This window comes from Syngnathus acus, chromosome 4 (genome assembly GCF_901709675.1).
Source record: "Syngnathus acus chromosome 4, fSynAcu1.2, whole genome shotgun sequence".
NCBI lineage: Eukaryota > Metazoa > Chordata > Actinopteri > Syngnathiformes > Syngnathidae > Syngnathus > Syngnathus acus.
Window position 1 is genome coordinate 11,165,630 of NC_051090.1, and position 11,901 is coordinate 11,177,530.

The 11,901-nt window shown below is 45.8% G+C and overlaps 3 protein-coding genes across 7 annotated transcripts; 2 read left to right on the plus strand and 1 right to left on the minus strand.

Moving 5' to 3' along the window:
* The first annotated feature begins 84 nt into the window (after nucleotides 1-84).
* LOC119121649 (leukocyte elastase inhibitor-like) lies at nucleotides 85-2,612 on the plus strand. The gene is made up of 7 exons (XM_037249485.1): nucleotides 85-218; nucleotides 757-945; nucleotides 1,207-1,344; nucleotides 1,418-1,535; nucleotides 1,602-1,744; nucleotides 1,848-2,015; nucleotides 2,163-2,612. The coding sequence occupies exons 2-7, from the start codon at nucleotides 778-780 to the stop codon at nucleotides 2,568-2,570; spliced, it is 1,143 nt and encodes a 380-aa protein (XP_037105380.1). The 5' UTR covers nucleotides 85-218; nucleotides 757-777; the 3' UTR covers nucleotides 2,571-2,612.
* A 281-nt stretch (nucleotides 2,613-2,893) lies between these two features.
* On the plus strand, nucleotides 2,894-7,320 carry bmb (brambleberry). Of its 3 annotated transcripts, none has more exons than XM_037249388.1 (13): nucleotides 2,894-2,978; nucleotides 4,168-4,424; nucleotides 4,556-4,684; nucleotides 4,897-5,076; nucleotides 5,159-5,381; nucleotides 5,603-5,719; nucleotides 5,792-5,971; nucleotides 6,040-6,246; nucleotides 6,327-6,456; nucleotides 6,534-6,583; nucleotides 6,663-6,766; nucleotides 6,834-6,940; nucleotides 7,090-7,320. In XM_037249388.1, the coding sequence occupies exons 2-13, from the start codon at nucleotides 4,176-4,178 to the stop codon at nucleotides 7,220-7,222; spliced, it is 1,809 nt and encodes a 602-aa protein (XP_037105283.1). In that variant the 5' UTR covers nucleotides 2,894-2,978; nucleotides 4,168-4,175; the 3' UTR covers nucleotides 7,223-7,320. The 3 variants fall into 3 exon arrangements, 2 of the variants coding, with proteins under 2 accessions (XP_037105283.1, XP_037105282.1); XR_005097704.1 differs by lacking the exon at nucleotides 2,894-2,978 and adding an exon at nucleotides 2,988-3,526 and having other exon boundaries at nucleotides 6,860-6,940; nucleotides 7,090-7,233; XM_037249387.1 differs by lacking the exon at nucleotides 2,894-2,978 and adding an exon at nucleotides 2,988-3,526.
* Nucleotides 7,321-7,369: 49 nt separating this feature from the next.
* LOC119121657 (GDP-L-fucose synthase-like) lies at nucleotides 7,370-11,445 on the minus strand. Of its 3 annotated transcripts, none has more exons than XM_037249505.1 (10): nucleotides 11,234-11,443; nucleotides 9,840-9,940; nucleotides 9,598-9,712; nucleotides 9,387-9,515; nucleotides 8,961-9,034; nucleotides 8,476-8,609; nucleotides 8,151-8,282; nucleotides 7,993-8,072; nucleotides 7,711-7,810; nucleotides 7,370-7,634 (listed from the first exon to the last, which is right to left on the minus strand). In XM_037249505.1, exons 1-10 carry the CDS (start codon nucleotides 11,306-11,308, stop codon nucleotides 7,579-7,581), a joined length of 996 nt encoding a protein of 331 aa, XP_037105400.1. In that variant the 5' UTR covers nucleotides 11,309-11,443; the 3' UTR covers nucleotides 7,370-7,578. The 3 variants fall into 3 exon arrangements, with proteins under 3 accessions (XP_037105400.1, XP_037105401.1, XP_037105399.1); XM_037249506.1 differs by lacking the exon at nucleotides 11,234-11,443 and adding an exon at nucleotides 10,266-10,423 and having other exon boundaries at nucleotides 9,797-9,943; XM_037249504.1 differs by lacking the exon at nucleotides 7,993-8,072 and having other exon boundaries at nucleotides 11,234-11,445.
* Between the last annotated feature and the right edge of the window lie 456 nt (nucleotides 11,446-11,901).

The window sequence follows — 11,901 nt, forward strand, 5'->3', positions numbered from 1 at the left end:
AGCACCCTGTGCATGCTGACTGTTGACTTTGTTTGTCTTATCGTCGCACTCGCTCAGTCACGCGTATCCCGCCCACACACAGCAGTCCACACACAGCAGTCCAAACACAGCGAACAGAGCGAGCCGCGCCCGAGCGTCAATTGGATTCCCGAGCGCACCGCTGGACACGTTACTTGCTCTGCTTTGACCTCTCACTGGAATCAAGCGCGTGGAAAAGAGTAAGTAAGCAAAGCGGACCAACTGCTAAGGCAATAACTCAAATAGAAGTTGACAGCGTTGAGCGTTCCTTATCGTGCAAATTCTCCTTCACGTTAAAAAGTTAAAGTTAAAAGTCACGTTACGTTGACGCGATAGCCAACTCGAAACGACAAATGAGTAGTTTGTCCGACTGCGTGCGACTTCCGTTGTCTGTTTCCTGCTTTCCAGTGTGCCGTTATCTGCCAACTGCAACTTTGCATTGTTTTTCGGGCACACTCACACGAAATCAGCTGAAGAGCTAAAAGGTGCAAATGAGAATAATGACAACAAAAGAATAACATGTTTGAAAAGTACTTAAATTGTCGCATGAGTCGCCTGTTGGAGGCACATTGCTGTCCTTTCAGTCTTGTACACCTGCTATTGAGAAGGTAATCTGGTCAAGAGAAGCAAATTAAAAAAAAAAAGGAAACGTTCAAAAATTGAAAACTAATTTATTAGGCCTGTTGTTTTTCCGAGCGCATGCACAGGTATGCAAGTCATGCGTTTGTCTCGTTCTAGGGAAATATTTGCGCTTCAACAATGGCTGCTCTCAGCGTATCCAATACAAGTTTTGCTCTGGAGCTGCTGCGCACCCTAAGCCTGACAAACCCCAGCGGAAACCTCTTTGTCTCCCCGCTCAGCATTAGCTCAGCGTTGGCGATGGTCTACCTGGGAGCCAAAGGGGACACGGCGACACAGATGGCCCAGGTAAGCAGCGGTGCTTCCGCATGCAATTCGGGTGGCATCGCATCTAAGATGTCTATTTACCAGATATGAAAAGAACCTTCAGAGCCGGATTAGTTATTATTCCTTTAAGAAGACTCTGCTCATACTTGCTGCTGGCAGTCTAGTCTTCCCCTTCAGTTTCTTTGAGTGAAAGTAAAAGGTGTGAAGGTCTTAAGTGGGCATCTGACAGGGCATCTGAGTGAGCTCTTGTGTGAGATTCCAAACAAATGTCTCTGTTGCCAGGCCCTGTCCTTCACATCTGGTGAACGCGTCCACGCAGACTTCCAAGCTCTCAACACTGACATCAACTCTCCCTCGGCGACGTACACCCTGAAAGTGGCCAATCGCCTTTATGGAGAAACCACTTCCCATTTCCTCTCTGTGAGTTTTCAGGGCCTGGACTCTGCCTTTGAAAAGTATGACACTCCATGTCTGAGGCCTTCTTTGCTGGCAGGAATTCCTCGGTGCCACACAGAAGTACTATGAAGCTGATCTGAAGACCGTTGATTTCATCGGGGCTCCAGAGGCGTGCAGGGCAGAGATTAATGGCTGGGTGGAGGAGCGGACCGAGAGTAAGACCTCGTCCCAGCCAAATGTGTAGTGCTGAATGCAAAACGCACACGTTGCTTTGCTTTCAGACAAGATTCAAGATCTTCTGAAGCCGGGAACGCTCAGCAGCATGACCAGATTGGCTCTGGTCAACGCCATCTACTTCAAAGGCAACTGGAAGCATCGCTTCGATCCGGCAAACACCAAGGAGATGCCCTTCAAAGTCAACCAGGTAAAACTACAGCAGGAGATCTGAGCAGAACACGGAGAGAGGCTGGGGTACGATCGTAACGGCGGGTCAGATGTAAACCTGTCTCGGTTTCAACGTTTGTCAGAATGTGACCACGACGGTGAATATGATGTATATGATGAAGAAAATGCCTTACAACTACATCCCCGAGCTGGGTCTGCAAATCCTGGAGTTGCCGTATGTAGACGACCAGCTCAGCATGGTCATCCTGCTTCCCGAGGAGTCGACTGATGGCACAGAACCACTGCTGAAGGTACCTTCAATCTCCATCTTTCAGATTCATGCACTAAGCACCAACTTTGACGTATCTGCAAGAAGCTCACGTCGCAGTGAGACAACTGCTCTCCCTGTAGGCTTATTTGTAAGGACTTAAAGACCCGCACGTGTTGTTTTGGTGTAGCTAGAGAAGGAGCTTACCCAGTCAAAGCTGGGCGAGTGGACCAACAAAGACAGCATGGACATCCACTCCGAGATCCGTGTCCATCTGCCAAAGTTCAAACTGGAAGAGGAGTACGAGCTGAATGACCCTTTGGCCAAACTGGGCATGACAGATGTCTTTTGCGCCGCCAAGGCTGACCTTTCCGGAATGAATGGCGAGGGTGGCCTTTCTCTGTCCACGGTGGCCCACAAAGCCTTCGTGGAGGTCAACGAGGAGGGCACCGAGGCTGCCGCAGCCACTGCCGGCATCGCATCCTTCTGCATGCTCAGGGAGGAACACTTCACAGCCGACCACCCCTTCCTCTTCTACATTAGGCACAATAAGTCCAACGCCATCCTTTTCCTCGGAAGGTTCTCCTCTCCTCACTAGACAAATAAGATCAACTCAAATCAAATAAAAAACAAAAATGTATTGGCGGCTACGTTTTTTTTCTACCAAGCATACATCGAAATAGTCAATCATTTGACGGTGTGGTGGATGAGCGGTTAGAAAATCCGGTGGTTTGAGCCCCAAATTCTACTGAGTACGTTTTCGCGTATGTGGTTGTCAAGCAGTGCCACCTGGTGGCGAAGTTTGTGTCCTACGCCCGTACGCATGTACGGCACTTCGTCACGTTGTTGACAAAACACAATCTTTAACCGCCCAAGTCCACTTGATTATTTGATTCTAATTTTGAGTTGAGGCTGACAACCGTAGGCTACTACTGAAATGCAAAATTTCAACGAGTTGGACACACCTGCGTTATCGACCAAATAAGGCAGCTGTGACGCTATCAAGGTTGGCTTGATTTTAACATTACAGCTAACTGTGCACAAAATGGGCGGCATCTTTCTTTGCACATTCGCCCAGATGGTGTCCTTTATGGCTATTTTAGTGTTTGCCTAGTGCCCACGTGTATATTTGAAGCTATCAACTTGTCTCACATCAACTCCACCTGTAGCTTCAAGATATTATAATATCTTGACTACTATAGTACTACGTGAAATTTTATGGTCAACTGAATCGTCATCTTAAAAATATAAACAAATATTACGACAAAATTCTGAAATTTGTGTACAAGCAAGCGATGTCACCTATTCCTAGGGTCGAGAAGAAATAATGTAAAACGGTCCTAAACGCGCATGACAAATACTTTCGTGTTACCCTGGCTTTTAAATCGAGCGCACCCTTAGCTTGCCCACTTTGGCCGTTGGATGCTTGCGCGTTGAAAAGGGCGGAGATTCCGTGGGCACATAAAAGAGTTATTTCTATCAGCCGCGGGACAGCACCAATATTCAGTGAATATTATTCACGTTTGATTGTTGTTTTGCAACATCAAATGACTGGTAGGTTGAAATTTGTCCTTGTTTTTTATGTTTAAACTTCAGTTAGTGCCATCGCAATGTATTTTGTTTTATCACTAATATTGCCATAAATGTAATTTTAAATATGTAGCCATTAAGGGTTTTTTTTTTTTTTTTTTTTTTTTTAAAAGGTCGAATTAAGTTTGCCTGTAAAATGTATAGTTGATTTTAGTTTCATCTTGAAAATACATCCGAACGACAAATAAACTTTGTTACTAATGCACATACGGATGCATGCATCACGAGTGCCACGATTGCGTGTCCTTGTTGGTGTGGTTTTATCACTTGGTTAGAATGTGTGTAGTTTGCCACAATTTTATCTGTGCAGAAAGAGGCTCTTTTTGATGCTACATCCAGCTTCCGTCTTGCAGCGGGCATGTCTGGGCAAAACATCGCTGATAGGGCCATTTTACCTCCTGAATTTTGTTTAAAAAAAAATAGTGATCAGGTTCATACACGTATTACACATAACTGACGTGTATGGTTCAATAAATGTGGGTGCAAAAATATCCCATTTAAAGTTTCATTTTTCTAGTGTGGGTCTTTAAAATGGAGTGCATCATTACATTCATGAAGCGTTTATGGAGCACTGCTTTTAGAGTTACTAAACAACTGTGATATAGTTGCAGGCATGGGTCACCTCTTGTCCTACCGCAATTGCCTCCTGCTGCTCTGCATCTTTTCCAACTGGATACCAGCAACCACCGGGCTCTTTGAATGGCTGAGGCAGACTGAGCATCCTCCAGCAGAAACAGCGCCTCCATCTGCAGATGCCATTCTAGCAAAGGAAGCACAGTTTGAAATGTCAACCGGTGATGAGAGGTTCCTGTCTGAGGCCAAGCAGATGGAGCTGAATCCTCTAGACAGCTGCCACCACAAGGTAATCGCAACATTGGAACTAAAAATTGAGGCAAATAGTGACGTTTTGTTGATTCCAGATGTTCTCACGGTCGTATCGTACAAATGGCGTGATGGCATTTCGAGAAAGGTTTAGCATGCTGTTCTGTGTAGGTGGTTGCTCAGTTAAAAGTGAGCTGTGAAGGTCTCTCAGAAGAGGAACTGGCGAAACTGGGTGTCACATTGTTCAACTGCCAGGCACAGATTGAGGGGCGCACAACGTATCCATGTACACAACACATGGTAAGCCGTAAAATGTACACAACACATGGTAAGCTGGGAAATTCCACCAAATGACCAAGTTCTGTGCATGTCCACTTATTGTCTGGTCCTCCCAAATAACTGATCTCTATATAGCATTGCACTAAGTACTCTTACCGTAACCTGAATTTTGGGAAGCAAACATGCTTCCATTACTTGGAGGTGATGGTTATGTTTCCCATTTGCAATTTCAGAGCATAAAGGAATGCACGGCAGCGATGGACACGTGGAACGCCTATCACATCGTGAGCAACAGGGCTCGCGCCGTGTGCTACGCGAGTCGCCAGCAACTCTTTCGGCTCAGGGCAGAGCGCACCGTAAACATGGTCATCTCCACAGCTGCCAGCCAACTAGCTGCAATGGAAGACCTCAAGGTAGGTAGCGTGCATGCGTTTTCTGTTTGACCAGAATTACAATTACTTTTTTTTGGATACTGGTTTGAGTGTTTTGTGTCAGGACGGCCAATTGGAGCTAAGAGAGCTGACGGCAGCGTCACTGGACCGGCTCCTGAAGGGCCACGGTGAGCTCCAGACTCAGCAGGTCAAGCTGCATAAAGGCCAGAGTCAAATGCAAAGTGACCTGAGAGACAACCTGCAGCGTCTGGCTCAGGAGAAAGCCCTCATTGCCTCAGGACAAGAACTGGTGGCCCGGCTCATCCGGGAAATTACCGATCGAATGGGTGAGAGCTTTTGCGCTTCTTTGGCTCCTATTGGAGAGGATTTAGCAGTGGGTTCAAAGTGTGAGTCAAGCTCAAATCTTTATAACGTGCAGTGGGAACGTCGCGCTTTTGATCCCTTTCGTCAGAATATGCAGAAGACCCAATCCCACACAAGCTACCTGATTTGTAAGTTTTAGCGGCTGCGGTTGTGAACCAGTCCAATTCTGCCTTTTGTGCTGCAGCGTTTGTTCGTGAGAATGTGCAGATGCAAGGCTCCCAAGTGCAGGACAGACACAGAGCCGTCGTTCAAGACCTGGAGCACATCAGACACCAAGCTCAGGACATTCAGCAAAAACTAGGTATCAAAAGTCCAATCTGACGCTTGCAAGTTAGCTGAGTCAGTTTTGACATGAGCCGACCTGTGTCTTCAGACGACAGCGTGTCAGAGTTTGTCCAGTACCGAGAGCGGACTTTGCGCTACTACGCCGATGTCATGAGCAAACTGGAAAGCACGAACATCAGTCTGGGTGTGGTGCTGCGCTTCTTGGACGAAACGCGGGGCCACATAGAGCAACGGCTCGACACCATTCGAGGTTACCTCGATTGGGCAGGTGAGTTACACTTGCTGATCAGGTCGCCTCCCCTCCCCTTTTCGAAGTGGCATTTGTTGCCTTTCCAGGTTTCAGCGTCACCGCCATGTGGACGTGCGTCACACACGCCGGCTATTTCCTGCTGTTTGCTGTCCTCCAGTCGTTCCTGTGTTGTCCGGTTTTCTCTCGGGCCGCGTTGCTGCTTACTGTGCCCTTGAACGCAGCGGCTGAGGTCAACGGGCAGCCAGCGCTGGATCCGGCGAGTCTCTGCTTCCTGATGGTCACGCTTTGGCTTGGTATAAGCTTGAAGCCGGTTGGCAGCACAATTGGACGGATGGCATGTTGATCTGTTGCAGCTCTGTTTTCTTGGCCTCAGGACACTGGTTTGTCAGCCAGTTACGGGTTCAATTTCCGAGCAGAGGCAGAGCGTCTGCTGCATTCCCATTTGAATCGGTGGCGCCACGAGAGTCCTGCGACACATACCCGCGATCCTCGACGCCACACAAGTGAGTCTGCCAAGCTTCTTTGTTGCCAAAAAGGATAGAGTATTTCACTGCACCTCACGGCATCTTTTTGTCCTCAGGAAAGAGTACTGTTGCAGTGAACAGAACCAGCTGCTGAAGCAAGAAACCGGTACGTCAAGTTTGAATCTATCAAATCGTCCAAGAAGGTTGTAAGAACGGCTCGGACGGAATGTTCTCGTGCCATGCAGGTGATCTTGCTCCAGCTGCAGGATCTTCCCACAGGAAACTGGCAGCAAGTGGACCAGCGCATCACTGCCTTCCTCCTTTTCTAGCCCAGCCTGTTCTTTCAGCAGTAAGCTCATTGAAGGAAGGTTGCAATCGCAGCATCGTAGTAATTGACTCTTTTGTCTGTTTTCAAGGGTTTGATTGGTGATATTCCTTGCAGAAAGCCTTTTGACTCTTTGAATGACTCTTACTTGACTAATGACTCAAGAAGCGCATCTCCCTTGCCATCAATGAGCACCAGGTCAGTGGCTGTTGCTTGTTGCGCCAAGTAACTGTTGAGAGCAAAGTTGTTGTTTGGCATTCAAGAGAAGTCGTATGCTCAAACTGCTGATATGGCCAACGGTTATTGCATGAATTTATGTGGAAAAATGCCATTGCCGGTCTTTTCAGCTCTCTATTAGGGCGTCCGTTCTGCAAGTCGATCACCAAAGCAAGGAAGGTGTGCAAAAAGAGAGCGCTGTTTGGACGGGATTACTGCAGAATCCATCAAGACAAACTCAACTCCTCTTCACTCGTCAACTAAAATGTGACCTTGAAATTTGTACGTTTATGTATTGCTTACTTTTTAACCCCCTTCCAGGCACCAACTGTCCTTTTTAAACAATCTGTAATAAATTTAAAGCAAAACTTGTTTCACTCAGATGATACACTTACCAAGAGTAAAAACAGATTTGAGTTGGGCAGGCCATTTAATGTGGAACTGCGGCAAACCACGAAGAATCGATCGGATTTTCCCCGCATGATACACACATGGCAATGAAATTCATGTTTGCTTTTTGAAATCTTCTGGACACCTTGGTCTCTGCAGCTGGGCGAGCGCCGTCACCTGGCCACTCTCCATCCCGCCACGCGGATTTCGTCCACCACTCGTCGACAACTTCACTTGCGAGCTGTGTCGTAGTGTGTAACAAACCAGTCGCAGGTTTCCTTGAGAGCTGGAAGAAAGGCAAAAGTCAGGTGACAACCTTGATCCGAAACTGCCGCTGGAAGCGTTTTCCCTCATGGTCCCACCTTGTTTGAAGGGCGTGAAGTGGAAATGTGGAAGGTAGCCGCACAGCTTTGCATTGCTGGCTGTCTTTCTGAACTGCCCATCCGATTTGCTGCGATCGTACTGCAGCGATGGTCAAGGAAACGAGAGCCGTTTCTTAATGGCATGACATCAACGGCATGTCTCATACAGTTTCACTCCTGTCCAATTTAGTGAGTTATGCAAATCAAATAACTTTCCTGAGGAATGACATCCAGGCACCTGCTGCAGCAGTAAACATGACCATATATTGTATTTTAGGATACAACCACTTGGCCTTTAAAGTCCAGTGCTTGCACAACCGTGTCGGCCGCTTCTTTGATTGACACTTCGTCTTCCTCCCCGACTTGCATCGACAGACAAAACAGTTTCATTGTCATTCCGGATATTCTGAGTCGGCGATGCACGCGCTACAAAGACTTACCGGAAAGGATGATGGGGTCCACCTCAGGATACTCTCTCAAAACCCAGAGGAAGAGGCGAGCCAAGTCCAAAGAGTAAATGAACTGCCTTTTGGGAGTGCCGGAGCCCCAGACCACCAAGGGCTTGCTCTCCTCTGACAACAGTGCAGAGACACACAATAGCCTGCACTTATTTTGGACACGTCATAGGGTCGCTTCATGTGTATCATAGCTAGTCAAGTCTTGGATGAAAAACACTTGAAGTGACGCTACCGCTTGAAGTGTCAATTTAAGTAAAGCGCCGAAACTGTGCATCCCCAATTGCCTGCATGAAAAGTTGCACCTTACTTTTGGCAATGTAGGTTTTATGAATTAGGCCCGGCAGCACGTGGCCATCTTCAATGCTGAAGTTGTCATGGGGACCAAACACATTTGTGGGGATGACAGCCGTGTAGCAGCGTCCATGCTGCTGGAAGTAGGCCCTGCACGACATCAATGCACCTCATTAGACTTTGGAAATCGAGACAATGAGTTGAAAAGTGCAAATTACAAAAAGATGTCTGTAAACACTGACACGAGCCTAATAAAAGCCAGCACAAGTGTATGCTTGCAAATTCGGAAAAAATCAAAACACCAGGCTAAGATTTGGGTAGGATGGTGAATTGACCTTTAAACTCAGCAAGCACAATTACCAGTAACCAGTAAGAGTTATTCCTATGACGACAAAGTGCAAAGATGTTTTGTTGAGAACTGCAACTTTAGAGCTCTGAAATGTTGTGTCCTTCTTCCTTTGCAGTTAAGTCAATAGTCACATAAGCACTCAGTATGCCCACCTGTTGTGGACATCTAACATTCTTTTTGCATAGGCATAGCCAAAGTTGGACTCGTGAGGTGGGCCATTATGGATCTGCGGGGTGAAAGAAACACATTCAAGCTGAATGAGACTGTGCATATGACACAATTCGGATAGACAGGAAATTCTGGAGGGGCCCCTTCATAATTTTATGAATTTTCTGTATAGTGACCATTAAAATATATTGTGTAAAAAGTGATGTCAGCCTTATTCTGAATTACCTTCCAAAAGCGCAACTTAATATACAGACACTTCTTCTGACATTGATTCTGTTTTTATTAATTATGAACAAATCAGAGTCCAACCACTGTTTTAGAAGGGATTATTTGTCTGATGTTGTCATAACACCTCAAACAGTCACCAGAGTTGCTGCTGTAAAACACACCCAATAAACGCCGCCACTTACCATAGTCTCATTGATGGGATATGCGGTCTTATCAGGAAATATGCAGGTGGACAGACAGGAGACGACCTTAAGCACACCTACTTCATGTGCGGCCTGCAGCACATTGTCATTGATGTGGATGTTATTCCTCTGAGGAGAAAAGATACTACAGTTGCTGGAGGTGACGAGTTTGATCAAGAGTGCCAAAACAACAAAGTGCACTTTCATGTACCCAAAAGTCCAGGTTACGCTTCAAGTTTTTGAAAAGGCCCCCCACCATGGCGGCCAGGTGGATAACATGGGTGGGCTGGTGTTTCCTGAACACTTCCTGCGTCTCTTGCATGCTCCTACAAGACCCAAGGACACAAGCATCGAGATTAGAGACCTTTGACAGCAACTTTCAAACAAGAGTTGAGTGATTGTGTGCCCACGTGAGGTCTGCATCTTTGGAGGAGAGGAAGATCCACTCTTCACCTTCGTAGCCTGCCCCTTCCTCTTTCACCACATGTTGTATGGCCATCCCCACCAAGCCGGAGCCTCCAGTCACCAACACCTTCATCTGGCCACTGACAGCTCTACTGGACATTAACCAGAAGAAGATAGACTACCTTTTAAATTGCGTGGCATCGGACAAATTGACTGGACTGGGCAGTGAAACTACGGTGAGGTAAGTGGTAAATAGAGAGAACTTTGACAGCCGCAAATGTTGATTATTGTATATTTGAACATTTAACGCAATGATTCCATTCTAAAAAAAAAGAAAAATGGAGGAACACTTGTGCGAGTTCTAAGTGTAATCGCCAAAACTAAACTAGTCGCTAACTACGTTTCAGGTTAAAATCCATGTAGCTAACACATTACATTTTAGCAAGCATGTATGTAACCGCATAAAATGTATACCTCCGCGTAGAAACTCTTTTCACTTGGCCTCTTTTCTACAAAAACGTGCTTATCGTACGAAAGCAAAAAACAATTTAACCGTCAATCGAGCTCGGTGGTTTAACCACACAACATCGCCACTACGAAGTTGTAAAAACAAACTGAAACTTCCGGCTTTGCCTTCAAATTAAAACTAGATTGCCATTTTGTTTCACGGAAGTTATAAATTAGAGCAGTGTTTCCCAACCTTTTTTCATTCACGGCACACCTTTTCATTGGAAAAAATCTCGAGGCACACCACCAACAAAAATCTGTTCAGTGTTACACCAGCTTCTATATTAAAATCAGTTATATTACATCAAAAGACGTAAAGTTCTATTCCTATCTATAAGAAAGGTAAAGACCCAATGATTGTCACACACACATCTGGGTGTGGTGAAATTTGTCTGTATATATATATATGTATGGTGAGTCGAATAATTGAATAAAAATAAATACTAAAAATAAATAAATAAATTGTATTTCTTTTGTAAATAAAAGTGACAGTTTTTGAAAAAAGGTTTTAGACAGTGTAAGTAATAAACTATTGAAAGTGATTGTGATCAAAATCCTAAAGAATCAATATGACTGTTTACTGTTTTAGACGAGCTATAAATATTGCGACATTAAGAACAAAGTCACTTTTAAAGACGCTCTGCTGTTCTGACAGCGGCTGAGTGGCTATCACAGTCGAGGTGTCTCTACTTGACTGTGTATTTTATGTTGGTGAAAAATGAACAATCCAGGTTCTCTCGTTGAACTACATGCTCTGATTTCCATCGGACCAAAAACGCACCACAGCCGTCATAGTGTCACTGTTAGTAAAAGTACACAGCAACACACACATAAACTGAGTATGTGCCGATGCCACAACATGAAATCTCAGGATTCTCCGATTTGCCACGCATACACGATTAGCAAGTGGCTGACCAGGCCTTGCGCTAACTGACCAGTGGTTTGCCGATCCTGTTTACAATACGCTCCGTAATTAATGTTGGACAATTTCCCACGGCACAGCTAAACATCTCTCACGGTACACTGTACGGGAAACACTGAATTAGAGCACCGTTATAACTAACTGCAGGGAACCCGTCCATCCATTTTCAATACTGCTTGTCCCCACGGGGGTCGCGGGCGTGCTGGAGCCTATCCCAGCATTCATCGGGCAGTAGGCGGGGGAAAGCCTGAATCGGTTGCCAGCCAATCGCAGGGCACACTGAGACGAAGAACCATCCACACTCGCACTCACACCCAGGGGCAATTTATAGAGCTCAATCTGCCTACCAAGCATATTTTTGGGATCTGGGAGGAAACCGGAGTGCCCGGAGAAAACCCACGCGGGCACGGGGAGAACATGCAAACTTTACACAGGAACCCCCACAATAAATGTGTATTCATTGTGTGTGCGTGTGTAAAATTACACAAAGCCCCATTTGAAATAAAGTTTCTAAATGTTCAACGTGGATTTACTGATGTTGCCTTCTTTTACACCATTTTGCCACTCCTCTTGCTTGGTGCTATTAGTTTTTTCCCCCACTAGAAAAACAGAGTAAAACGACAACAAAAATATCAAAAGTCACTACAAACCTGTGAAAAGTTACCCCAAATAAAGTTCAGA

Excerpts from the sequence above, each read along its gene's own strand:
- bmb (XM_037249387.1), top strand. Across the intron at positions 5,077-5,158 it reads CTGCAATGGAAGACCTCAAG|GACGGCCAATTGGAGCTAAG; the intron begins GTAGGTAGCGTG and ends GTTTTGTGTCAG. Across the intron at positions 5,972-6,039 it reads AGGTTACCTCGATTGGGCAG|GTTTCAGCGTCACCGCCATG; the intron begins GTGAGTTACACT and ends TTGCCTTTCCAG.
- LOC119121649 (XM_037249485.1), top strand. The coding sequence starts at position 778 with ATGGCTGCTCTCAGCGTATCCAATACAAGTTTTGCTCTGGAGCTGCTG. Across the intron at positions 946-1,206 it reads CGGCGACACAGATGGCCCAG|GCCCTGTCCTTCACATCTGG; the intron begins GTAAGCAGCGGT and ends CTCTGTTGCCAG. Across the intron at positions 1,345-1,417 it reads CCACTTCCCATTTCCTCTCT|GAATTCCTCGGTGCCACACA; the intron begins GTGAGTTTTCAG and ends CTTTGCTGGCAG.
- LOC119121657 (XM_037249504.1), bottom strand. The coding sequence starts at position 11,308 with ATGTTTAGCTGTGCCGTGGGAAATTGTCCAACATTAATTACGGAGCGT. Across the intron at positions 9,941-11,233 it reads ACAGGATCGGCAAACCACTG|AGCTGTCAGTGGCCAGATGA; the intron begins GTCAGTTAGCGC and ends AATGTCCAGTAG. Across the intron at positions 9,516-9,597 it reads AGCGTAACCTGGACTTTTGG|AGGAATAACATCCACATCAA; the intron begins GTACATGAAAGT and ends TTTTCTCCTCAG.